At 43.3% G+C, this 26811-nt stretch overlaps 1 protein-coding gene and 1 long non-coding RNA gene across 14 annotated transcripts in view; one reads left to right on the top strand and one right to left on the bottom strand.

Moving 5' to 3' along the window:
• The window catches only part of RALGPS2 (Ral GEF with PH domain and SH3 binding motif 2), a 264782-nt gene extending 242966 nt beyond the window's left edge, over nt 1-21816 (top strand). For 4 of the 13 annotated variants that reach the window (XM_056531809.1, XM_056531808.1, XM_056531807.1 and 1 more), the window contains 8 exons: nt 990-1044; nt 1908-1985; nt 11175-11255; nt 13006-13111; nt 15449-15541; nt 18926-19031; nt 20081-20172; nt 20262-21816. In XM_056531809.1, the coding sequence (XP_056387784.1) occupies nt 990-1044; nt 1908-1985; nt 11175-11255; nt 13006-13111; nt 15449-15541; nt 18926-19031; nt 20081-20172; nt 20262-20291 (641 nt within the window). In that variant the 3' untranslated portion in view covers nt 20292-21816. Of the gene's footprint in view, nt 1-989; nt 1045-1649; nt 1852-1907; nt 1986-11174; nt 11256-13005; nt 13112-15448; nt 15542-18925; nt 19032-20080; nt 20173-20261 lie in introns of those variants that run through there. The other 9 variants (XM_056531814.1, XM_056531816.1, XM_056531812.1 and 6 more) reach the window with 7 other exon arrangements.
• LOC130282891 (uncharacterized) overlaps nt 11268-26811 on the bottom strand; it is a 52212-nt gene continuing 36668 nt past the window's right edge. The window contains exon 3 of the long non-coding RNA XR_008846552.1: nt 11268-13069. This is a non-coding gene — a long non-coding RNA (uncharacterized LOC130282891). The remainder of the gene's footprint in view (nt 13070-26811) is intronic.

The raw sequence follows: 26811 nt of genomic DNA on the forward strand, positions 1-26811 counted from the left end.
AAAACTTTTGATATACTGTAGATAATACCATTATATGTATATTTGTAATATACATTGATTAAAAAATGTGTATATTTTTGGGTGAAAAAATTGCTGTCCCTGCAGCTATTGTCTGTGTAAGGCTGGGTTCACACTACGTTTTGTCCCATACGGGAGCGCATACGGCAGGGGGGAGCTAAAACCTTGCGCTCCCGTATGTGACCGTATGCGCTCCCGTATGTCATTCATTTCAATGAGCCGACCGGAGTGAAACGTTCGGTCCGGTCGGCTCATTTTTGCGCCGTATGCGCTTTTACAACTGGACCTAAAACTGTGGTCAACCACGGTTTTAGGTCCGGTTGTAAAAGCGCATACGGCGCAAAAATGAGCCGACCGGACCGAACGTTTCACTCCGGTCGGCTCATTGAAATGAATGACATACGGGAGCGCATACGGTCACATACGGGAGCGCGAGGTTTTAGCTCCCCCCTGCCGTATGCGCTCCCGTATGGGACAAAACGTAGTGTGAACCCAGCCTAATACAGGAAGTGAGGCTTGTCAATAAGTTTACAGAGCCCTGCTTGTCCACCCACTCTTCCTGTATTTGGGCTCCTCGTAGAGACACACAAACTGGCTGTGGGGACAAAAATAAACCAATGTACAAATGTACATATAATGGTATTATCTACATTATATAAAAAGTTTTTGTTGACGACAGGTACACTTTAAATATACATAGTAAAAAAAAAACATCCTAACCTATCCATTTAAACAGCAGGTCGTTTTCTGCTGACACATTGGGGGAGATTTATCAAAACCTGTGTAGAGAAAGAGTGGTGCAGTTCCCTATAGCAACCAATCAGATTGCTTCTTTAATTTTTTTAAAAGCCTTGTGCAAAATGAAAGAAGCGATCTGATTGGTTGCTATGAGCAGCTTCACTGCATTTCCTCTACACAGGTTTTGATTAATCTCCCCCATTATCTTTTAACTTTTTGTTCTTTATTTGAAGGGAGCAGTGATGGTTCTGAGCTCAGTGAAGACATGTCATGGCCAGCATTTGAAAGGTAAGACGACATTTACATTATTATTGTAACATGCCAAAGATCTGCTAGTGCTTTATATTGTAAGTCTGCTCTTAGGCTATGCTCACACTGCATTTATGGCATACATTTGGTGCATGCTTTGGGCAAGCTTCTGGCGCACATGCCATACATATTTATTGGCCCCATTTGCCTGATGGATGCTTAAAGAGTGCCTAGTAGTTTTAATCATAGAAGGTTTATTTTAAATCAAAATATACTACTATTTAATGCATACAGTGTTAGGCTCTTTGAGGTATAGCAGATGTCCAGTCACCAGCTCAAATGTACATGGCGGCTATGATCTGTAACCACAGTTTAGTTACATTGACTACAGGTCGTCTCATTGGTTCAAGCTGCTGCTGCTCAAGCAGTACCTACTAGCAATATTAATGGAATCTCTTTGAAAAAGCTTATAGGAAACTCATTTGTTTTTGTTTCCTGTTGTGATATTACATGCTAATGGCTTGCACTATTAATAAAGGGTAACTATCAATTTCAGAAACTACTGATGTGTAGAGTACCATGTCAGAAGGTTTGGGAGGTGCAAGGTCTGGGTGCTGAAACCCCATCTGTTCATCTCTCCTTAGAAAGAAAAGTGTGCCATGCATGGATTTAAAGAAAGTATCAGATCCTGCTCAGCTCTACTTTCCTCGCAGGGACACAGCACTCTGTTTTAGCAATTGGTTGGGGTTCTTGGCACCCATACCGCCACCAATCAAAAGTTCAGACGTTTCTGAAAGTGCTGGTTAATCTTTAAATAAAATATATTAGCGCACTACTTGTTCTATATTCTCTGTGATATTAGATTGTAAGTAACATTGATAATCTGTAATGGAATCCAACAGGAACAGGTTGTACCATTCTCTGGGGCCAATGACAAGAGGGGCATGGAATGGCTACCGGGGCCAAATGAAGGCCAGCAGGTATAATAAGGCACTCTGGTGATGGGGTGTGGCACACACTGCATAGTTTGCCTTCTCTCGGTTGCTGGGTGCTCCTCTTCTGCTTAAAGAGCTTTACTTTTTTGGTGCTTGCTGAATCTCTTTGTATACCTCTTTGAAACTGCAATTCACTTATGATTTTTTTTAACCATTCCAATATTGTTCCATTATGTAAAATAATTTATCTTCATTCTAAATGTCTGTATCTCTATCCAAAGACATAAATTAGTGGTTTCCATTCCCTTTCAGAATATGAGACTGTAGATTCAAAGTATTCCTTTCCTCAGAGAAACAGCGATCTTCAAAGTATTTTTTTAAGTAATGAAAAGTGCTCCGATAATATGTCGTCCTGTGCAAAAGTCTGTGTGAACTATGTTTGTACTCCGAAAACTAATGGTGGGCTCTGCATTGTGCTGATGTGATGCTTCTTTGTACACATTCTTCTGTCAAACAGCACCAGAAACACACACAGAGTGTGAGACGTTATTGTATCCACAGAAAGATGGTGGATATTACCCACATCACCCGCATTTGTGGACAAAAAAGACACATGGAGGGAGAGAACTTTTTAGGGAGTGCAATCTGTAAAATTTCTGAACATTACAAATACATTTTTATTACATCATGGGAAGGCCTGTACGATATATTGCAACTGCAATCGTATCGCGATTTTTGGCAATTGCGATATATCGATTTTGTCTGTTGCTAAAAAAAAGTGTGATTATTTACAGTACCTGCTCCCCGGCGGCAGCATTGCGGTGGCTCCGGTGATGACGGCCCAGGGGCAGGAGCTATGGAGATGGGGGCAGGGGCTCCTTTGGCAGCCTTAAGGGCTTCTCCGGCAGCGGAATGCGCTCCTGTGGTGGTGGCGAGGATTGGCACAGCAGAACCACCTGACTGCGCTCCCCTACCTTCATTGGCAGCGAGGATTGGCCCAGCAATCCACGTGACTGCGCTCCCTTCCTGTGATTGGCAGTGAGGAGGTTAACCCCACCACGGCCGGCCACCGTAAATAAACGGTGTAGCCGTGCGGCAGGTGTATGAAGCGAGCTCAGGAGCTGAGCTCACTTCATCTTGGCTAATGCCGGACATCACTGATCCGGGTGATGTCTGGCATTAACCCTTTAGACACCACCATCAAAGTTGATTGTGGCGTCTAAAATGCTGAAATAAAGTTCCGGTAGCTCAGTGGAGCTGATCGGGACAACCACAGTAAAACCTGCGGGGTTCTGATCAGCTGACAGGACGGGCGGAGGTTACCTGGCCCCGGCTTGTCCGGCACTCTAATAATGCTGGCAGTGTCAGCAGCCAGTAGTAATGAAGCGCTAATAACACTGATTAATTCTGTGCTATGGCACAACATTGTTCAATGTCTGCAATCACAAGATTGCATCTAATTCCCAAACAGTGTGCCTCCAGCTGTTGCAGAACTACAACTCTCCGCATGCCTGGACAGCCTTTGTGTTAGGATCGATTCTTCCTGTCATCATTCTACTCCAGCCGTGTTGATTACCAGACAGATTTAATGCACATGAATCGATTGAGGTGGATGTTCTCTTACATGCAGAAAAACAGCTCCGCAGAAGAAAATCATGCCCAAAATTAGGTTACAGCCCTTTTTATATAGCAACACTCTGAGTGTGATCTGATTGGCCAAAGAACACTGATGGTTCATGGTGCATAACTTTATTAACAATCACAGTGTTCCTTTTACATTTTCTTTCTTAATGTAGCAAATGCTCATTATCCTACAAAAGCTTTTTTATCTTACCAAGGTCATTGGGATAGTTTTAAACATCACTGGGCTCTGGCCAGAACTAAGATAATGGTTAACTGAAACTAGAAAAAACTGGCCAACACCATCTTTAGACTATATATATATTACTCCCTGAAGAGCAGCACAACCAAAAAAAACTAATTTGTAGAGATGAGGTGCACGCTGTGTGGGAGCCTGGGTCAGAGGATCCACTCGCATAAAATTCCAAAGAACAGCAGCACACAAGCGTCTTGTTGTCAAAAAAGTGTAGGTTTATTCCATAAAGCCAGTGAACAGAGTGCAAGCAACATTTCTGTGACCTCACGTCAGAGCTTGGTAACGGTGACGTGAGGTCACAGAAACGTTGCTCGCACTCTGTTCACTGGCTTTATGGAATAAACCTACACTTTTTTGACAACAAGACACTTGTGTGCTGCTGTTCTTTGGAAATATATATATATATATATATATATAGAAAGATAGATAGATAGTAGGGGTGTAAGAAAAAATCAATTCACTCGATTATCGTGATTTTTCATTTGACGGTACTGCATCGATTCATCGATTCAAAATATTTTTGAATCAATCTTTTTAGGGATGTGGAATTCGTTTCTCCCGGCACATGTAGTTCCTGGCGCCGGGCAGGTGAATTTGTCCGGCTCATGCAAGCAGGGCCTGATAAGCGCTGCGGCGCTCAGAGGAGTGTATGGAGCTCCTGACTCCTGCCCGCTCCATACTCTGCAGCCCCCGGCTGATTTCAGTAGCCGGGGGCCGCTGCTAATAGCCAGCATGCGGTGATCTCCGCGGCTGGCTATTAACCCTTTAGATCGCCTCTGTCAAAGCGGACAGCAGCATCTAAAGGGACATGTGAATGCTCCCTGTTGGGCTAGTGGGGTGGATCGCCCCGACCGCAGTGCGATCACGGGCGGGCGATCCACTATAGAGGTAGCTGGAGCTGCTTACCTGCTGTCTGTGGCTCTGTCATTGATAGAGCCTGGCTGGACTAGGCTCTATCAATGGATCACAGAGCACACAGATCAATGGAGTTCAATAGAACTCTATTCATCTGTATGAGGAATCTAATGATTCCTCCTAAAAGACCCCTAAGGGACTAAAAAAAATGTAAAAAAATTTTTTAATAAAAGTTTAAAAGACGCACATTAACCCCTTCCATATTAAAAGTTCAAATCACCACCTATTCCTATATAAAAACATGTAAACATAACAAAAATAAACATATTTGGTATCACTGCGTGCTTCAAAATCGCAATATATCGTCTTTGAGACAGAATCGGGATATATCGTATCGACATATGTGTATCGTGATGCATATCGTATCGCCAGATTCTTGCCAATTTACACCCCTAATAGATAAATAAATAGAGACGGCTGCAGCACACCAGAGTAGAAAAAATGAAGCTTTTAATCCAGCTAAAAAGTGAACAACGTTTCTGTGGTCTCACGCCACCTTTTTCAAGTCACAGTGCAAGTTATCCAAAGAAGTTTAACCTGTTGGGGACAGAGGGCGTACAGGCACACCCTCGTGTCCTGGTACTTATGGACGGAAGGCGTACCTGTACACCCTCCGTATTTCTGATAACCACCGCTTGCCGGGCGGTGATCGGGATGACTGCTAATATCTGTCAGCAGGCATACCATGGCAATGCCTAGGGGGTCCTGAGGTCAATTCAGACCCGCGATTTGTGGTGATTCTGGGCCAATCGGGTCACTGGTGACCCGATCGCCCAGAGGATAAGAATGATCGGAGCTGTCAGACACAGCTCCGACATTCCTAATGCATAGGAGCAAGGTGGCAGGGTGGACACTACACTATACCAGGGCAGGAGAGTACGCGGACTACACTATACCAGGCTAGGCACATTAAATGCGGAAGAGGAATTAAGCTAATTTCTCCCCATTTCATATCCAATCCCCTCCATTTTATGTTCAGTCAATGAACATGAAATTGGGCAAGTTGGATTTATGAAATGGAGGGATTGGACATTAAATACCAGGCCAGGAGAGTACGCGGACTACACTATACCAGGCCAGGAGAGTACGCAGACTACACTATACCAGGCCAGGAGAGTACGCGGACTACACTATACCAGGCCAGGAGAGTACGCGGACTACACTATACCAGACCAGGAGAGTACGCGGACTACATTATACCAGGCCAGGAGAGTACGCGGACTACACTATACCAGGCCAGGAGAGTACGCGGACTACACTATACCAGACCAGGAGAGTACGCGGACTACAATATACCAGGCCAGGAGAGTACGCGGACTACAATATACCAGGCCAGGAGAGTACGCGGACTACACTATACCAGGCCTGGAGAGTACGCGGACTACACTATACCAGGCCTGGAGAGTACGCGGACTACACTATACCAGACCAGGAGAGTACACGGACTGCACTATACCAGGCCAGGAGAGTACACGGACTGCACTATACCAGGCCAGGAGAGTACACGGACTACACTATACCAGGCCAGGAGAGTACGCGGACTACACTATACCAGGCCAGGAGAGTACGCGGACTACACTATACCAGGCCAGGAGAGTACGCGGACTTCACTATACCAGGCCAGGAGAGTACGCGGACTACACTATACCAGGCCAGGAGAGTACGCGGACTACACTATACCAGGCCAGGAGAGTACGCGGACTACACTATACCAGGCCAGGAGAGTACGCGGACTACACTATACCAGACCAGGCACATGAAATGCGGAAGAGGAATTAAGCTAATTTCTCCCCATTTCATATCCAATCCCCTCCATTTTATGTTCAGTCAATGAACATGAAATTGGGCAAGTTGGCTTTATGAAATGGAGGGATTGGACATTAAATAGGGGGGATTTCACCATTTGTTTATTATATCGCAATATTCACCTCTATAATCTCAATTGCACATTTCCCCATATCGTGCAGCCCTAATCATGGGTGAACATATTTCTTACTTACGTTACTGGAAAAATACCTGTAAGTGTCTTTTATTTAATCCCCTGAATACCAGTTGCTGGTGAGAATATTGCCCCCGGTAGTCATTGATACTTGGTCTGATGTCATGATTTTATGTATTTGGGGGCCTCTTGATTTTCACCTCGATGGAAGATGTTCAGGGCAATGATGGATCAGTTGGGTTTTGACACGTCAGAATCTTTGTTCCTACAAGAAGAAATGCGGGTGGGAGCAGCTAATTCCTCTCTCCTAAACATAAACATGCATGCCAGGCTGAATACGCGTGTTTATGTTTTGAGGAGTCAGGAAAAGGACATACCTGCTGTCTCATGAGTATGGTGAGCTTTAGGCTGTCGTAGCCCAGGAAATCGTGCAGAAAATTTACTTTATCTTTAAAGCGTACCTGTCATATCACAGAAAAAAAATTATCCTTATATATTACGGACTTGGTCATGCAGATTCTTTACATGCCTTTTTTTAGTCTAGGTGTCTAGGTTCTGTGTTTGGCTCACAAATCCCTCTTTTCTAGTGCTCACTCATTCTGACATCCACTGCTCAGAAAGGGGAATGCCTGAGTCAAGCACTGAGCCCATCCCCACTCACCATGCATTCACTTTCTCCCTGAGTCTCCTGTGCTGAGTCTCTTCATCCAATCACTGCAGGCTGCTCTGTAACCCCCTCCTCCCTGTTTTAATGCTGCAGTCTGATAGGACAGGAGTGAGCACAAAGGAGTGCTAGTTCCACCCATACTTTCTGGACTTTGTCCCTGCCAGTGCTTCAGCCAGGACAAGGATGATGCAGCAGCCGGACAGGATTGTGTTCTGGATGGTATTGGGACCCCTAGTGGTCTTTTTTTTTTTTCCTCACACATACAGTGGTCACTCAACATATGATATTAATTGGTTCCAGGAGAACCATCATATGTTGAAACCATCATATGTTGAGTACATATGTCTATGTAAAAATGGTAATTGGTTCTGGGACCTCGGAACCATTGTATGTTGAATACATATCTCTATGGGAAACTGCTAATTGGTTCTGGGATGACCATTGTATGTGGAGTGTATGGGGAGTGTTTAACAAACCAGGGTGCCTCCAGCTGTTGCACAACTACAACTCCCAGCATGCATGTACAGCCATTGACTGTCTGGGCATGCTGGGAGTTATAGTTTTGCAACAGCTGGAGGCACACTGATAGGGAAACATTGATGTATGGGGTGTATAGTGTGTATATGTATTGTATGTGATGTGTGACATCGCATACAGTACTGTACAGTTCTTTAAATACCTTCAGGGGGGACAGAATGTCCTCCATTACCATCCTGCCGACTACAGCTCTATAGGAAAGGAAGGGGAGGGCAGCCAGCAGCTCATTGGATGCCTGCAGCAAGATGCTGCAGGCTATTGGCTATGGCTGCACTGGGGCGGGGCTTACACGGAGCTCACAGTGGAAGCCTCCGTGAGTTAGCAGGACAGCATGTGAGTAACAGGAGGCAGAACGGGGCACACGGGGCACATTAAACAACTATCTGTCAGTTGCTGAAGTTGTCAGCGCTGTCAGATAGCTGTTTGTACGATGGCCCCGACACACAGCAGCATCATATGTCGAGGCTGCCTTCAACATACGATGGGCTCTGAGAGGCCATCATATGTTGAAATGATCATATGTCGGGGCCATCATAAGTCGGGGGGTCACTGTATATATATGCCATGATTTCTATAAAAAGAAGGTAGCATTTTTTTTGTAAAGTATATATAGAAGTTGCCATTCTGGCAGGTGTGATGAGCAGCCAGTTCCTCTCTCTTACCATCCCTGACAGGTGTCCTCCAACCCGGAGATGGTAGGAGGGCAGTGTGACTTCTGGTGCCGACCTGGTGGGCTGTTAGTATAGAAATTTAAAGGCCCCTTTTTTTTAGCAAACTACTTTGAATTGAACCTGTCACATTCACAATCCAATCTGCAGGCAACATCTAATAGAGCAGATGAGCTGAGCAGATTTATTCATGAAAATCTCTGATCATTCTGGGATAAGTAGGGTTAATCTCGACCGTATTAGTAAATTCTCCCCAATGTCCTATTATCAGCAAATAATAAAGCAGCTTGAACAATGAGATCAATGTACAATACCGTGGCTTTCTCTTGTTCCTGTGTCCCTTGGTTTCAGTTTCCTATGGCATCTTGTCAGGTCAGTGTATATAGGATTTCCTCTGCAGCCACTTTATTAATGATCCTTGTCATAGTGGTTACTGTTAAGGTGCAGGGCTTCTAGCTTACGCTTACATTTGTCATCTTGTAATAAGTGTCTGCTGCAGGGTTTCCCAAACATTGTGCCTCCAGCTGTTGCAAAACTACCACACCCAGCATGCCTGGACAGCCTTTGGCTGTCCGGGCATGCTGGGTGTGGTAGTTTTGCAACAGCTGGAGGCATACTAGTTGGGAAACACTATAGAAAACCAAATCCCTGATTTTTGTATGGAGTCGGGGAAAGGCATCAATCCATTTAGACAACTAGGTTGTGACCACTAGTTTTTTTCCTGCTTGGTTTAATGGAGCACGGACAGATGGCTGACATTTGCACTCTACTATCTTCATCAGGCCCATAGTATCTAATAAAGCAACAGCACCCATTGGCGCACCCTTTAATGAGGGGGACATGGGACCAGCAATCAAATGCTGTGGATAGGTGAGGAGTGTTGTTTATGGGAAAACCTCTTTAAAGGGGTATTCCGGAGGATAATGTTTTTAAATCAACTGGTGCCAGAAAGCTAAACAGATTTGTAAATTACTATTATTCAAAAATCTTAATCCTTCCAGTTCTTATCAGCTGCTGTATGCTCCTGAGAAAGTTGTGTAGTTCCTTCCAGTCTGACCACAGTGCTCTCTGCTGACACCTCTGTCCATGTCAGGAACTGTCCAGAGCAGGAGAGGTTTGCTATGGGCATTTGCTCCTACTCTGGACAGTTCCTGACACGGACAAAGGTGGCAGCAGAGCACTGTGGTCAGACTGGAAAGAACTACACAACTTTCTATGTAGCATACAGCAGCTGATAAGTACTGGATGAATTAAGATTTTTAAATAGGAGTCATTTACAAATCTGTATAACTTTCTGTCACTGGTTGACTGGAAGACATTACCCCCCCCCCCCCCCCCCCCCCCCGCAGTACCCCTTTCATATTAAAGGGGTATTCCACACAGCAGATATTGTCAGTGTATCAGTAATCCAGAACGGTGGCGCTACTTGTAGCGGAGGAGAGTTGTGACTACACACCCGTGTTCTGCATGTATGCATGTATAAAAATATATACACGCACACACTGCTCAAAAAAATTAAGGGAACACGAAGATAGCACATCCTAGATGTGAATAAATGAGCTAATCGTAAGAAATACTTTAGTCTTTACATAGTTGAATGTGCTGACAACAAAATAGCACAAAGATTATCAATGGAAATCAAATTTATCAACCCATGGAGGTCTGGATATGGAGTCACACTCAAAATCAAAGTGGAAAAGGTCTAGCATTGTCTTACATTAGGAGGAACCCAGAGCCAACCGCAGGCAGCAGAACGTTCTCCACGGCATCTCCAGACTCTGTCCCGTCTGTCACATGTGCTCAGTGTGAACCTTCTTTCATCTGTGAAGAGCACAGGGTGCCAGTAGCGAATTTGCCAATCTTGGCGTTTTTTGGCAAATGCCAAACGTCCTACACGGTGTTGGGCTGTAACCACAACCCCCACCTATGGATGTCGGGCCTTCATACCACCCTCATGGAGTCTGTTTCTGACCGTTTGAGTGGACACACGCACATTTGTGGCCTGCTGGAGGTCATTTTGCAGGGCTCTGGCAGTGCTTCTCCTACTCCTTCTTGCACAAAGGTGGAGGTAGCGGTCCTGCAGCTGGGTTGTTGCCCTCCTACGGCCTCCTTCACGTGTCCTTATGTATCTGCCTGTCTCCTGGTAGCACCTCCATGCTCTGGACACTACGCTGACAGACACAGTAAACCACCTTGCCACAGCTCGCATTGATGTGCCATCCTGGATGAGCTGCACTACCTGAGCCACTTGTGTGGATTGTAGACTCCGTCTCATCCTACCATTAGAGTGAAAGCACCGCCAGCATTCAGAAGTGACCAAAACATCAGCCAGGAAGCATAAGAACTGAGAAGTGGTCTGTGGTCACCACCTGCAGAACCACTCCTTTATTGGGGGTGTCTTGCTAATTGCCTATAATTTCCACCAGTTGTCTGTTCCATTTGCACAACAGCATGTGAAATTGATTGTCAATCAGTGTTGTTTAAGTGTTCCCTTTATTTTTTTGAGCAGTGTATGAAGAGTGGTTCCTTTCATGTAAAAATATGATAGGTTAAACTGTATGTAGGTAAAGAGGAAAATGCACAAATAAATATGTGCATATGTGTTGAGATGTCAGTGCTCCTTCCTTTGTAGGAGACCACACGCGCTGCTCCCTATGCGCAAACTCAGGATTTCATCCTTTACGAGGAGCTGCGTTCAGCTGCGCAGTTCCAGGCAAGTTCTATTCAGTGCACATTGTCCCCACCTATTAACAAGGATTGTGACTAGCAGTGCATTGTTGGTTTACCGCTAACATCGACTAAAATGTCATTTTTATTAACATTTTAAAGAGCATTTCCACCCTCAGGACCCTATGTTAGTCAGTCTTCTGTCCAGATGTTTGCAGACCGTAGTAATGGTGCAACATAGATGAAGCAATGCCGCATGTAAAAAAAAACATTTAAAACATTTTTTTTTTTTGTTATGGACCGAAGAAGCAGCAAAAAACACCTGTATATACAATATGCATGCAATGATTTTAGTACTACGGTATGTTTTTACGGTGAAATTGCCCTTACAGAATTTCTTTTTTTATGGGGTTTATATTGGTTTTGTCCTTTTTGTTACAAAAGTGACAAAAAAAAGCTTTCCCAGACTCCTGAATAACTAGTCTGCCTATTAGTGCAAGCTCCCTTTGGCAGTGTTTCCCAACCAGCGTGACTCCTGCAAAACGACAACTTCCGTCATGCTGGGAGTTGTAGTTCTGCAACAGCTGGAGGCACGCTGGTTGGCAAATACTGCACTAAGGGGACAGAGGACACTGATATTACTAGATAGGTAAATTAGGGCTCCCAAAAAAGTTATAGAAAAATAGTGACTGTCACACTTAGCTTATCTTCTTGGTGCGGCAGTGAGAAGTAGGTGCTTCCACAATGATGGCTCCATCTCTCGGGCATGTCCAACGCGTTTCAATAGCTTATATCATCAGGGACCTAATGTAGAGCTTGGTCTCCTAGTTGTATTACAGTGCACATAGCACTATTTGTGCGGCACTGATGGCGGACGTACTGCAACAACATACCAGTATGTAAGAGGTGGGTGTTGGGATAGAATACTGCTTCAACGTGAAGAAGAGTGGACGTTCAGTTCCAAACGCTGAGCAGTGGAGTACCCCTTTAAGGTGTGAACTTGTGCTGAGCCTTACATATTCTATAAGTGAAGCATCCATAGACTTTGCTATCCTAAGATGGATACAATAAATGAAGGACAACAACCTGGTGGCGACATTATCTGAATATGTTTTAATGTTTTTTTGCTATTTTTTTCTTGATTTTTGACACATTATTGCTATTTTTATACTAGCTTAATAGAAGCAAAGTTTTAAGGTTCCCTGTACAGTCCCTATTTTTCTACTAAGGGCAACAGGTTAAATTAATTTTTAAACAACAAGGAGATTTCTGACACTTTACATTTCTGGATCATTTTACGTGGAAATGCTTCTTTATGCAGAGGTTTTGTTTCTAATTTACTTTTACAACCTACCATGTAAGAGAATGCATGTTGGGTCACATGACATCAGATCTACTCCATAGCTTCTGGGTAATATTTGGGATGTACTATAATAAAAAATAAAAAACACGTGTCCTCATTTAGAGTTCTGGGCTGAAATGGGGCATATGTTACTCTCTTGGATCTATTTGGGTATAAGGCTGACTGTAGCGATGTCATGTGACCCATGGCGAGGCGTCTGATCTCCTTTTTATGATTTGGTTTGTTTCCCGCGTGTTCATTGAAACGTGACACACATCAAGCACGCTATCCATTTGATGTCTGTCCCGTGTGCAGATGCCTGACCTAGCAAGTTTCCTTTCCACTGGCTTCTGCTGCGTTCCACAATATCCATCTAGTCCTGGGAGCCGACATCTGGCGACCGTGACTAACAGAGCCAAAGTCTTCAGCTGTAACCGGGTTTCTCTCTTTGCAGCTCTGCAGATTCAACGGAACTGGCGGTTCATCTGTATCCTGGCGCAGTCACGATACAGGGGGTCCTACGGAGGAAGACGTTATTAAAAGAAGGCAAAAAGCCAACAGTAAGACACTATGAAGTGGAAAATTATCCTTTAAATACAAAGCGTTCTCTTTCCAATGCAAAATGTTAATTGCAAAATACAGATTTAAAGGGGTACTCCGGTGAAAAACTTTTTTTTTTTTTTTTTTTTTTATCAACTGGTGCCAGAAAGTTAAACAGTTTTGTAAATGACTTCTATTAAAAAATCGTAATCCTTCCTGTACTTATTAGCTGCTGAATACTACAGCGGAAATTCTTTTCTTTTTGAAACACAGAGCTCTCTGCTGACATCATGAGCACAGTGCTCTCTGCTGACATCTCTGTCCATTTTAGGAACTGTCCAGAGCAGCATATGTTTGCTATGGGGATTTCACTCTGGACAGTTCCTAAAATGGACAGAGATGTCAGCAGAGAGCTCTGTGTTTCAAACGGAAAAGAATTTCCCCTGTAGTATTCAGCAGCTAAAAAGTACAGGAAGGATTAAGATTTTTTAATCGAAGTAATTTACAAATCTGTTTATCTTTCTGACACCAGTTGATTTAAAAAAAAAAAAGTTTTTCACCGGAGTACCCCTTTAACTGATTTACCTTTAGCATCTTATAGATCAGTGTTTCCAAACCAGGGTGCCTCCAGCTGTTGCAAAACTACAACTCCCAGCATGGCTTCGGCTGTCTGGACATGCTGGGAGTTGTAGTTTAGCAACAGCTGTAGGCACCGTAGTTGGGAACACTGATTCTTCATCACAGTGATATGTCACTCAGCAACAGAGCGCCACCTAGGGTTAGACTACAAAGCATCCTCACCAAACCTATATTACTGTACACAGAAACAAAAGCACTCCAGTGGGATTTCTAAAATGGAATGGGGGGTCTGCGAAATGTTTTATGAATTCTGGACATTGAATGAATAGGATTCCTAAAGGTTGAAAAGTTTGTTGCCTTTTATAAAGCTTGTTACCTTTTGGAGAAGTTAGAAGTTATCAAATAAGGTTTTTACTTCAGGCTGTAGTGTGAAGGAGGCGGGCGGAGCTTTGGCACATAAAATAAATTATTATTAATTAATTTTTTTTTTTATTTGTACACCAGCCCTGGCAAAATATATATATATATATATATATATATATATATATATATATATATATATATATATATATATATATATATATATATATATATATATATAATATATAACATTTTTATTTATTTATTTTTTTTATACTGGAATACCCCTTTAAAGAGTACCTCTCACTCTCATGATCTTGTAAAATTTTATAATCCTCCCAGTTCACTGCCCCCATCATGATAAACCACCCCCTGCCTTTATTTATTTTTTTATATTTTTTTATATATATTTTTTTTTTTCTACCTTGATGTTGCTCTGTATTTTTTGCTCAGTCTCATTCAGGTTCACAGACAGGGAAGGGGTGTTCCCCAGCAGGCTGTGACATCATCTGAAGCCTTACAGGGGAGAACTTTCTCCCTTACTCTGCTACACACAGCCCAGAGCAGTTCAGTGTGAGATGAGCTATGATTGGCTAAGGCTGCACGCACCACCCTCAGCACTCCAAACTGCACTTCCTGATTTTGGAGTCCAAAGTCTGTGCAAGAGATTGGGGGGGGGGGGGGTAAGAATGTGCTCTGGACAATTAGGGAGACACCTAGTGGCGGCTTTTTTAAACACAAAACCTAGAAAACGTCAACGGTACATTAGAAAGTTATTTTATTTACCATAAGGAGTGCAATAGCAAAAATTTGTTTTAATGACCGTGCCCATTTAAGTTCATTGTGATGTCTGCACATGTCATTCTAGAGGTATTACTTTTATCCTTTTCCATACCTGCTTGAAATACTTATGGTGTAAATTGTAACTGTGGTGCATAGGGTTAAAGGGATACTCCACTGCTCAGCATTTTGAACAAACTGTTCCGAACGCTGGAGACGGCACCGGGAGCTCGTGATGTCATACCTCCCCCCTTCCTGACGTCATAGCCCCGCCCCCTCAGTGCAAGTCTATGGGAGGGGGCGTAACAGCTTTCACGCCCCCTCCCATAAACGTGCATTGAGGAGGCAGGGCTATGACGGCATGAGGGGCGGGGCTATGACATCACGAGCTCCCGGCTCCAGCGTTCGGAACAGTTTGTTCCAAACGCTCGGCAGCGGAGTACCCCTTTAACACTGAGGTATTTTTGCTTGGCCATACAGCTTAACAATGGGATAAAATGTAGGAGCTTAGCTAAGAGAACTTCTGCTTAGTTGGGTTAAATATCCGTCTTATAACTTTCCTGACTTTATTTTCCCTGTTACAGTTTGTCCCAAATAGAAAGGAATATTAGGTATAACGTTCTGCGTTCTCTGTGCAGGTTGCGTCCTGGACCAAGTACTGGGCAGTATTGTGCGGCACGCAGCTTTTCTACTATGCAGCAAAGTCCTTAAAAGCCACAGAGAGGAAACATGTAAGTAGTGACATTTGTGATCATAAAACGTATGGTGAGGATAAAGATTTCACCATATAGAACACTTTGCCAAGTCTTATATATGGTAAAATCTAATGCTTGGCTCCCGTTAATGCAAATGATCTCTCCTCCAGGAGAAAGGAGCTGGTGCCACCTTTTGGTAGCTAAAGAGTTGGTGCTGATCTTCAGGACGAGATAGAATTTGCATTCATTTATTTATTTTTACCCAGTGAACATTACCTGACCTATAGGACTTCCTAAGCCAACTAGTGGTCTTCACAAGAGAATCAATACTCCAGATTCTGAAGAGTTCCCCTTTACCTCCTGCAGGTTTCTGCCCATGCTAACTCTTCAGGTTACAGATTCCTGCAGTCTTTCCATTGGCATCGTAGGGGATAATATATTTTCCTGGCAGAGCAGTAATCCCGGACTCACGTTAGTTTATTCCTTAGTCAGGGACAATGGGGGAGATTTATCAAAACCTGTCCAGAGGAAAAGTTACTGAGCTGCCCATAGCAACCAATCAAATCGCTTCTTTCATTTTTCAGGGGACTTGTTAAAAATTAAAGAAACAATCTGATTGGTTGCTATGGACAACTCAACAACTTTTCCCAGCCCCTCCTCCCCCAACATCTTCCCCAATTCATTTTTGGTCTTGTCTGTTGTTAATAAAAACTGATGATGTGGAAATGTTCTGTGTCTGGGAACAAAGTGATTGTCTTGTTTAGAGAAATGATGATTAAAGCGAGTAATGGACACAATCCGTGCAGAACATTGAGGCACATATTATTCTCTGATTGCTGGCAGGGTATTGTGGGCTCCTACTGGGGCCATAGTACTTGTAACTCTGCTGTATACTGTACCTGTACATAGGGATATGGCTGGCTGGGGATTTACCTGTATCCTTAATACTAGTGCTCCATCTGCTAAGTTTGCTGCTGGTTTATTTCTACACCCATCATCACAGCTAGGTTAGTCAACAGCCAACGGCTGTCCGGGCATGCTGGGAGTTGTAGTTTTGCAACATCCGGAGGTCCGCAGGTTGAAGACCCCTGTCCTATAGGATATACAACATGTCATGCTCATGATGTATATATTTTATAGTGATAGTTATTCTGGGAATGTAAAATGCTTATGTAGCTCAGCGAATTCTGCAGCCACTAAATAAAAGATTCTGGATCAGTGGGGCTGAAAATCAATCAATTTTATCGTCAATAAAAAGTAAACTGGGGGAAGATACATGACTAGTGTAATGATGGATGAACCAATAAGGTTTATACACTTCCAGTGAAAGAGTATTTCTCTCTTAACCATGAAGGTATAAACTACTAGTATATGACACATATTTGTAGTTAATACTCTCACTGGACGTGTGTAAACTTCATTGGGTCATCAATCATTACAGTAAACATCATGTATCTTCCCAGTTTTCCTTTTTATTGCTGATTTTCATCCCACTGATCCAATATCTTTTATTTAGTGGCTTTACAGTACATGGAGCTACATAAACATTTTACTTTCCCAGAATGGCTATCACTATGGAATATATACGTTGTTATGAGCATGACACACTGTATATCTTACAGGATTATATATGGCTTATAAAACCTTTCTGTGGATTTACAAGCAGTGACAATTGCCCTGTTACATGATATATATGTGTTTACAGATTGCTGTAATCCTCTGAGAACATGAGACTGCTACATATTCCTGTTTACAGTGCGGAGGGGAAATAGGCCATCTTCCTGTTGATATAATAAAGTTATAGAAATATAATTAGTATACCGTATATACTTGAGTATAAGCCGAGTTTTTCAGCACGATTTTTTGTCAAGTGAACTCTCAGCCTGTCAATCCCTTAATCAGTGGTCTTCAACCTGCGGACCTCCAGATGTTGCAAAACTACAACTCACAGCATGCCCGGACAGCCATCGGGCATGCTGGGTGTTGTAGTTTTGAAACCTCTGGAGGTCTGCAGGTCATCATCCAGCCTCCCCCTTTTGTTTTGTACTCACATCCCCTCGGTGGGATGGAAGGGTGAGCTGGTCCAGGCCATCTATGCTGCAGGGACCGTCCAGTGGGGATCGTTAGTCGTTGCGGGCTGTCCATTTTCACGGGGGAGGGGGCCTCTTCTCCACACTTCGGGGCCGGCCCCAGACTAGTGATGTTGCCTAGTCCGGGGCCGGCCCCGAAGCGCGGAGAAGAGGGCCCCCCAGTGAAAATGGACAGCCCGCAACGACTAACCATCCCCACCGGACGGTACCTGCAGCATAGATGGCCTGGACCAGCTCACCCTAACTTCCTGCCGAGGGGAGGTGAGTTCAAAACAAAGGGGGGGGGGGGGGGGGGGCTGGATGATGACGAAAAGGCCGCAGTGGTCTTCAACCTGCGGACCTCCAGAGGTTTCAAAACTACAACACCAAGCATGCCCTGACAGCCAATGGCTGTCCGGTTATGCTGGGAGTTGTAGTTTTGCAACACCTGGAGGTCTGCAGGTTGAAGACCACTGATTAAGGGATTGACAGGCGATGATGATGAAGGGGGGGGGATGATGACGGGGTCTGGATGATTACATGGGTGGATGATGTATTTCCCACCCTAGGCTTATAGTCGAGTCAATAACTTTTCCTGGGTTTTTGGGGTAAAATTTAGGGGCCTCTGCTTATATTCGGGTCGGCTTATACTAGAGTATATACGGTATCCGTTTTTTACCATCAGTTGTCGTATTGGCTTGAGTAGTGAATAGGGATGATACATATGAGTTTTTGATCAGTTGTGAAGACTTTATAAACAAAACACAGAACACGTCACAATCTCTAGTGTGAATACAACCCTATGGGTGGTGGATGGGGGAATGATGAGACTAAGAGGACAGAGGGGAATGCTCGGAGTTATCGGCTATTCAGTGCAAACTAAGAAAGGATGTCCTGTCTCATATACAAGAGAAAACCCTGCTTGTAGTGAAATCAGCGCTCAGGGAGTAACCCTAAAATAATGTAATCAAATCTTATCTTTTTTTTTTTTTTACATTTTTCATTTCCCTTTTAAGCAATTGTTCCACTGTTCTTCTTGTTCGTCTGTTGATATCGCCCTATATTGAAGGCATAACCGATGTGGAGATCACTGCAGTGATGGCCAGCCTCTGGTATAATGGTTTACTTCACATCATGTACTGCATATAAACCCATCTCAGACTTGTGAAACTTTAGTTTTTATTGGTCCAGTGGGGATAGTTTGATGGATCATGCCTACATTTTTTATGACATATCTGCAGTTTATAAGGGCTACAGACTGTAAACCTTGTATTTTATCAGCTCAGCCAGTACGTAGTGCGACTAAGAAAGTCCGTCATGGAGACTGAACAATACGTATGTTTTTTTCTAGTTCAAGTCCACATCAACAAAAAACATCTCTGTAGTGGGCTGGATGGTTGTGATGGCCGATGACGCTGAGCATCCGGACATTTTTCTACTAACAGACTCTGAGAAGGGTAAGTCCAGTGACTGTATGCAGGCCAGAACTAAAACTGATTTATTTTTAATATGCCCATTGTGGCAAATGTTAAGTTTCACATTCACTCCTTATCTCCTCAAAATCACACTCTTAGAACTAAGAAGCTATGATCTATGATATGGGAAGTTGTTTGACCAAGGATGGAGAGGGCTAAACATTGGGGCTTAAAGGAAATCTGTCAGCCAGCTTTCAGTAAATAATGGCGAACATTTTTTATCATGGTAGAATTTGTATGTTTGTTATATACACTTAAACAACACAATGTCACTCCAACATCCTCCAGCATGACCGGTTTGGCGGTGGGTCAGTAATGGTGTGGCATTTCTTTGGGGGGCCGCACAGCCCTCCATGTGCTTGCCAGAGGTAGCCTGACTGCCATTAGGTACAGAGATGAGACCCTCAGACCCCTTGTGAGACCATATGCTGGTGCGGTTGGCTCTAGGTTCCTCCTAATGCAAGACAATGCTAGACCTCATGTGGCTGCAGTGTGTCAGCAGTTCCTGCAAGAGGAAGGCATTGATGCTATGGACTGGCCCTCATCAGGATCATGCCCCGTCATTGTAGGGAGGTCATACAGGCACGTGGAGGCCACACACACTACTGAGCCTCATTGTGACTTGTTTTAAGGACATTACATAAAGTTGGATCAGCCTGTAGTGTGGTTTTCCCCTTTGATTTTGAGTGTGACTCCATATCCAGACCTCCATGGGTTGATAAATATGATTTCCATGGATAATTTTTGTGAGATTTTGTTGTCAGGACATTCAACTATGTAAAGATGAAAGTATTTCATACGATTAGTTCATTCAGTCAGATCTAGGATGTGTTATCTTAGTGTTCCCTTTATTTTTTGGAGCAGTCCATCTACTCAGCTCGTAATTCTTTTTGGTACAGTGAGTAGTCATTACCAGTCGTGTTTTCTAGCACCATCCTAGTCTAAGGGCATTAGGTGGCACACAGTGACAGCATCATTAGCTGAATAGGTCCCATTTATGGACCCATTACTTTGTTCCTTCCATCCTACAGGAAACTCTTACAAATTCCAGGCAGGAAACCGTGTGAACGCCATGTTGTGGTTCAAGCATCTAAGTGCAGCCTGCCAAAGTAACAGGCAACAGGTAAGGGGTGGGAGTGATATTTTACTCAATAATATATCCAGTTTGATCCAATTTAATACATATGCCATTTCTTTTTGCTTATATAACAGGTGCCTGCCAATCTGATGACATTCGAGTGATCCTCCCAGTGTTTTACCTGAGTCTCGTCTTATTGTGCGTCAGACATGAGGGGAAAGTGATTGATGAGCTTGGACATTTTGACGCTTCCCTTACTTGTCTACGGGCAGCAGCACCTTAAAGCAATGAACAAAACCGATCCCGTTTTTAGCACTGACAGCAAAGGGATAGGAGAACATTACTCTTTGCAGCACCATGTCCGTTAATGCCCCTGCGCGGGTTAAGGCGCACTCCTGCAGTTGTGGACAGGATCAGCCATGGACCTCATATTGAGATAGTCTATGTACATATATTTAGTTTTTGGTTTTTTTTGTTCTTGTTCACGGAAATAATCTGTGCAAACCACTGCCTTAAAGATAAACTTAAAAAAAAAAAATGTGAGTGTTGAAATGTAACACCAAATAGTGTGCACATGCGAGTCCGAGCGGATTCACAGGAGTGTATTTCACTGTAGTCCTTTGTGACTGGTTTTGTTTAACTTTTATCAATTGTCAAACTCACTGGTTATGGGGGAGAAGACGTTGGACCTTTTTTTGGGTTGTTTCTGTATATTTTATCCTGTACATATGGACACATTGGGGTTTTCTATTAGAAAACTAGGTTATTAAAAGACAGCCTGTAGAAAGGACAGTGTTACTGTAGGGGTTAGGGGTTAGTCTATTGTTTAGCCAGCGTTCACAGGTGTTGGTGAAGGGGTGTTGCTCATATAACATAGGTCAGTTCGGATGGGCAGAGGTTCCCTTTTGGCTCTGTCCACCTTTAAGATGAACTTTTAGAGAGGTTTAGATATTGTGCTGCACCCTTATCTGGGGGAACCTGCGTCCTTTATGTAGAGTGGTTGTACTAGACTGTGCTTAAGATACGACCAAGTCCTGCAAAGCCAGCAGTATTATTCATTTTAAATTAATTTTATGGATTTTTTTTTTTTATTATTATTTTTTTTTATTATTGTTCAAAAGTTATGATATATGATATTGTCTATAGCAGTGTCACTATGTAGGGGGGGGGGAATACCTTTTGCTTCAATCTCTTAATTCAACTTGGCTTCCACATAGTCCAATATATCGGCTTCTGCAAACAATTCAGTAGTGTACCTGACAGCATTTTTCTGTGGACAGGTATTTTATTGGACATTTTATGGATTGTTCTGTTGAAATGAGCCTCCACACCAGTGATCCTAAAGCTTACATCAGTGTTTCCCAACCTGGGTGCCTCCAGCATTTGCAAAACTACAATTCCCAGCATGCCCAGACAGCCGTTGGCTGTCCGGGCATGCTGGGAGTTGTAGTTTTGCAACAGCTGGAGGCATCCTGGTTGGGAAACACTGCCTTACAGACTAAGGAAATGCACTCTCTGACTACCTTTTAGGTGGTTGCACACAGCATTTTTTTGTTTAAACAACGCTGCAGGATTTGACGTAGTTCTTCAAGCCAAAGCTAGAAGTGGATTTAAAAATAATGGAAAATATAAAGGAAGGACATAATCTTCTCCTATGGATCCAGAAAGTCTAAAGTCCATATATATATATATATATATATATATATATATATATATATATATATATATAAAGAGAGTATGTGAGACAGCACCGGGCCTCGACCTCTGTGCACGTGGTTGCCCCGGATAAATGTACAAAAAGTCCAAAATCACAGCACCAGTCAGGTCACGGATCTTTAAAAAAAAGCTGGGTTGTCTTTATTTTCCCCACAAACAGTTGTGGGGAAAATAAAGACAACCCAGCTCTTCAAAGATCCGTGACCTGACTGGTGCTGTGATTTTGGACTTTTTGTACATTTATCCGGGGCAACCACGTGCACAGAGGTCGAGGCCCGGTGCTGTCTCACATACTCTCTTTATATTTATATATATATATATATATATATATATATATATTAATATATAATATATAATATATAATATATATATCCAAATCCACTTCTGGCTTTAGTTTAGAAAAACACCACTGCAGATTTTGACGCAGTTTTTATTAACAATGCTTTGCGTGAAACCACCTTTTTAGTCTTGGTAGAAATGTTTAAGTTGTAGAAGCTGTAAAACAAAAGGAAAACAGGCGCTCCCTTGTGGAGTATCAACGGGATCACAGGTGTGTGGGAAGGAGGGGGTACAGTGAAGGCTCACCCTGCCAGGTTATGCACATTCCCACACAACAAGTATATGTTTAATATGATGATGTAGGTCTGCAGCCTTCCTGAAGACGGTGGAGATAGATATAGGGGACTTCAAGGATACAGGAATTCGGGCGCTGACCAAGAAGGGAACAAGTGAAGGCAGGTAGGTAACGAACAAATGCATTGGATTAAATTTGTTCGTTACCTACCTGGCTTCACTTGTTCCCTTCTTGGTCAGCGCCTGAATTCCTGTATCCTTGAAGTCCCCTATATCTAAGTTGTAGAAGCGGTACTTACATTCCCCACAGTTGCTGCAAACAGCTGAGTGAATAAAGAAAGGGGGGGGGGGGGCGTCATGATACTTGGCACATGACGGCTCCTCTGCTCCCCCATAATCTGCACCTGTATACTGCTACATTAGCCCGATGACATGAATTCCTGACAGCTGCCTGCCTCCTATAACAAAGTTCATAAAATCTGTTAATTTGCTGGGCATAGTTGTTCATGCCAGTCTCTTAATATAATGTTTACAATGTGTCTAAGGTGAAAGTATTTAAAGGGAGTCTGTCAGCTGTAGATAATGTGCTCAAATGCATTAGAGTCAGTGCTGAGCCGCAGTATACGTGACTACTCCCACCCCCATCTTTCCTTGCCTTAATTAATTGACTAACAGGGCTCCTCTTCCAGCACTGAGCTGTGCATGTCAACCAGTCAAGGCAAGGAGGGGTGGGGGAGGGAGGAAGTATGCATGCTGCGGCCCAGCACGGCCTCTACAACACTAGATCTAAAGCTGATAAGTTCCCTTTAACCATCTAGCATTGCTTGTTTTTTATTGGCTTAGTGTAAATATTCAGTTTATATAAGCTCAAGGGGGTAACACATTGTTAACCCTTCATGTCTTTTATCACAGGCATTGGTGGCATATTGTCCAATGTCTAAGTGTTTGGGTCTGACCATTGTGACCTACATCACTCGAATAAAGAGGAAGTGAAGAAGTTCTTTTCCACCTTATCTTCCCTAGGCAACTTTTTCCAGATGATGACCTGTTGATCCATTAACTATGATAATAACCTAATCATAGTCATTTGCATAACTCAGAAATAACTGAGCCAAAAAAAATTTCCTAGTACTGTTGCCTATTTTATCTACCTGTTGAGGGAAGCAAAAGCAATGGGCCTGACCAGTCCTAGCAGTATGTCACCAATGTCTATGCGGAGACAACCCCTTTAATGCGCACATTCAGTGGATAGTCCCAGTCATTTTACTGATAACTAGAAACACGTTCCTCATAGCCTTCTACTGTCACTTGTAATATAATGTAGATTCCTTCTATGCTTTCAGTATAATCCAGGAATATTGTAATACTTCTAAGTACAGCTGCCTCAAATCCATGTTTTCTTAGTTTTCCCCTCCTAAGCACTAGTAGATATTACTCAATAGCACAGGAAATGGGTTTACAAGCTGTACAGTAGTGTTGTTTCTTGAGCCACATCATGCAATTCTACTTTACGGTATTTTACTTTATATATTAGGGGATTTATTTCTTTAGTGACATCAGATCCTCTCCCCACATTCATATATGTCAATATGTTTTCTTACATGATGTGTATCACATATATAACTTAATTCTAATAACTAACCCACCAGGACCATTATTTTGTTTGTACATTTGTATATACATTTTTCTTTGTTGGATAACCTCTTTGGATAAGGGACTGAAGCAAACCCCACAATGTCTTTTTGACTTCATTTTTATTTTCTACCTATTTTTTCATGCGATTATTACACCTTATGTGAAAATGACTGGGTATGTATATGGTGGCAGGTTGGACACCCTTTAAACTGACCGGGTGAGTGGTTTTGGTTATTGAAAGCGCCACCTCTCACCGTGCCTAGATGATACACGTAGATGTATAATGAATTGTATGTTGTGGGCCTCATTCTGTTTTGTAAGTTGAACAGGCACCATGCAGTGAAGATTCTTAGGCAAATAGTGTAGTTTCTGCCTCATGGTTAACATTCAGCATTTGCTAATACAGTTATTAAAAAGGTCTGCTGGCTTAACACGTGATACGGTCACTTTTATTAAAGAAGAATTCCACCCAAAACCTAAATCTAATTCTAAAGGTGCTCATGTACTTTCAATAACTGTTGGCTTAAGATTCTTCCGACAGTTCTCTCTCCCAACCTCCTCATACACATGAACGTACAGCACGGAGAGTCAGGAGGCTGCCATACACTTAGTGTACCTATTGTTAGCAAAAACTTGTTATATAATGTAAATAATACCATTATATGTATATTTGTAATATACATTGGTTAAGAAATTTGGTGTCCCTGTAGCTATTGCCTGTGTGTCTCTCTGAGGAGAACAAATACAGGAAGTGAGGGCAGAACAAGCAGGAATCTGTGCCAGCATCTGGCTTGTCAATCATTGTGATGTGTGAGCGGGGGGTCATAGAGCCCTGCTTGTCCTCAGTGCGCAGAGCCCTGCTTGTCCTCAGTGCGCAGAGCCCTGCTTGTCCTCAGTGCCCAGAACCCTGCTTGTCTTCAATGCCCAGAGCCCTGCTTGTCCTCAGTGCCCAGAGCCCTGCTTGTCCTCAATGCCCAGAGCCCTGCTTGCCCTCAATGCCCAGAGCCCTGCTTGTCCTCTGTGCCCAGAGCCCTGCTTGTCCTCTGTGCCCAGACCCCCGCTTGTCCTCAGCGCCCAGACCCCCGCTTGTCCTCAGCGCCCAGACCCCCGCTTGTCCTCAGCGCCCAGACCCCCGCTTGTCCTCAGCGCCCAGACCCCCGCTTGTCCTCAGCGCCCAGGGCCCCGCTTGTCCTCAGCGCCCAGGGCCCCGCTTGTCCTCAGCGCCCAGGGCCCCGCTTGTCCTCTGCGCCCAGGGCCCCGCTTGTCCTCAGCGCCCAGGGCCCCGCTTGTCCTCAGCGCCCAGAGCACCGCTTGTCCTCAGCGCCCAGAGCCCCGCTTGTCCACCCACACTTCCTGTATTTGGTCTCCTCACAGAGACACAGACAATAGCTGCAGGGAAATAAAAATATATAAATTTTTTTACAAATGTATATTACAAATACACATATGTTGTTGTTTTCTCCATTATATAAAAAGTTTTTGCTAATAACAGGTACACTATAAGACAATCGATGGAACCTGCTGATGGTGACAGTCGCCTGACTTTAGTCTAAGGTGTACGGGCACCTTAAGGTTGTGTTTGACATTAGACTTATAAGACCTCCTCGTCCCCAATGTCATTTTCGTAGTACTGGTTTCATATGACAGTATATAACAATGATCTTGATCTGTTGCCGAACAACTTCTAGTATGGCAGGTGATTGCCCCGACAGATGCCTCAGCCAGGGGTAAAATGTTGTATTACATGATGTCCATGACTGGCTGGATAGCATTTAGCTAAATTCTGGCAGCCAGATGGGAAACGCATCAAAAAGTGAGAGTTGACCTATTTTTCCTCCACACACAGACTTTGAAATCTCAGGCAGAAACATCTGCACTGTGTAGACCAGTGGTGTCCAAACTGTGCACCTTGAGGTGTTGCAAAACTACAGCTTTCAGCCGTTGGCTGTCCGGGCATGCTGGAAGCTGTAGTTATGCAACAGCTGGAGGTCCACAGTTTGGAGACCTGGGGTGTAGACTATGGGCCGGATTCTCAAGAAAGATAATGGGAGTTTTTCAAGAGAGAAGAACCATTTTTTTTTTAGACCTTCTTGGCTGAGCAGTATGACTTTCCCTTTGGATTTTTTGGGAAAGTTTTCTGTGTTCCCTATAGCTGTTTTTGGAGAGAAAAAAAAATTATTGGAAAATTTAAGGTACTGTCATATAAAATAGACTGTTTTGGGTGAAATTTTTCTTTAATCAGGAACCCATTAAATGTTTCGGTGTCCGTATCCACTACAACAGACCTTTGCAGGAGGGCAGCTTAATATCCATCAGACCTGCCTTCACCACTTTACTCTCAGGAACAATATTAACCCATAACACAGCAGGTAAGTCAGTAAATGCCATACGAAATAATGGAATTCATAGATGGTTTTTGATTGTCATGATTTAGTGATACTTAGGGCAGCACAATCCATGAAGAAATGTTAAGTTTACTAAGGAAAGGGGAAGTAAATGGCTGTAAAATAGCCAAGAACCTAATACTTGCGGGGAGCAGGCAGTGACCGTGCCATTGGGCATTGAGCTTGCTCTTTGAGCATTGAAAAGCTGGTTATAACACCAGTGCCTTATTAACCAGTCATTTGTATCATTTTTTTTAGTGGCTTGTTATCTAAAAAAATGTAATAAAAAAAAATACATTACCAATTGATGAGCCTGTAACCCCATTGTTAAAAACATGTGGTTGTCAAGCAGTTTTTTTTTTACATAGAAAAACTA

This window comes from Hyla sarda, chromosome 7 (genome assembly GCF_029499605.1).
Source record: "Hyla sarda isolate aHylSar1 chromosome 7, aHylSar1.hap1, whole genome shotgun sequence".
Taxonomy (NCBI): Eukaryota; Metazoa; Chordata; class Amphibia; order Anura; family Hylidae; genus Hyla; species Hyla sarda.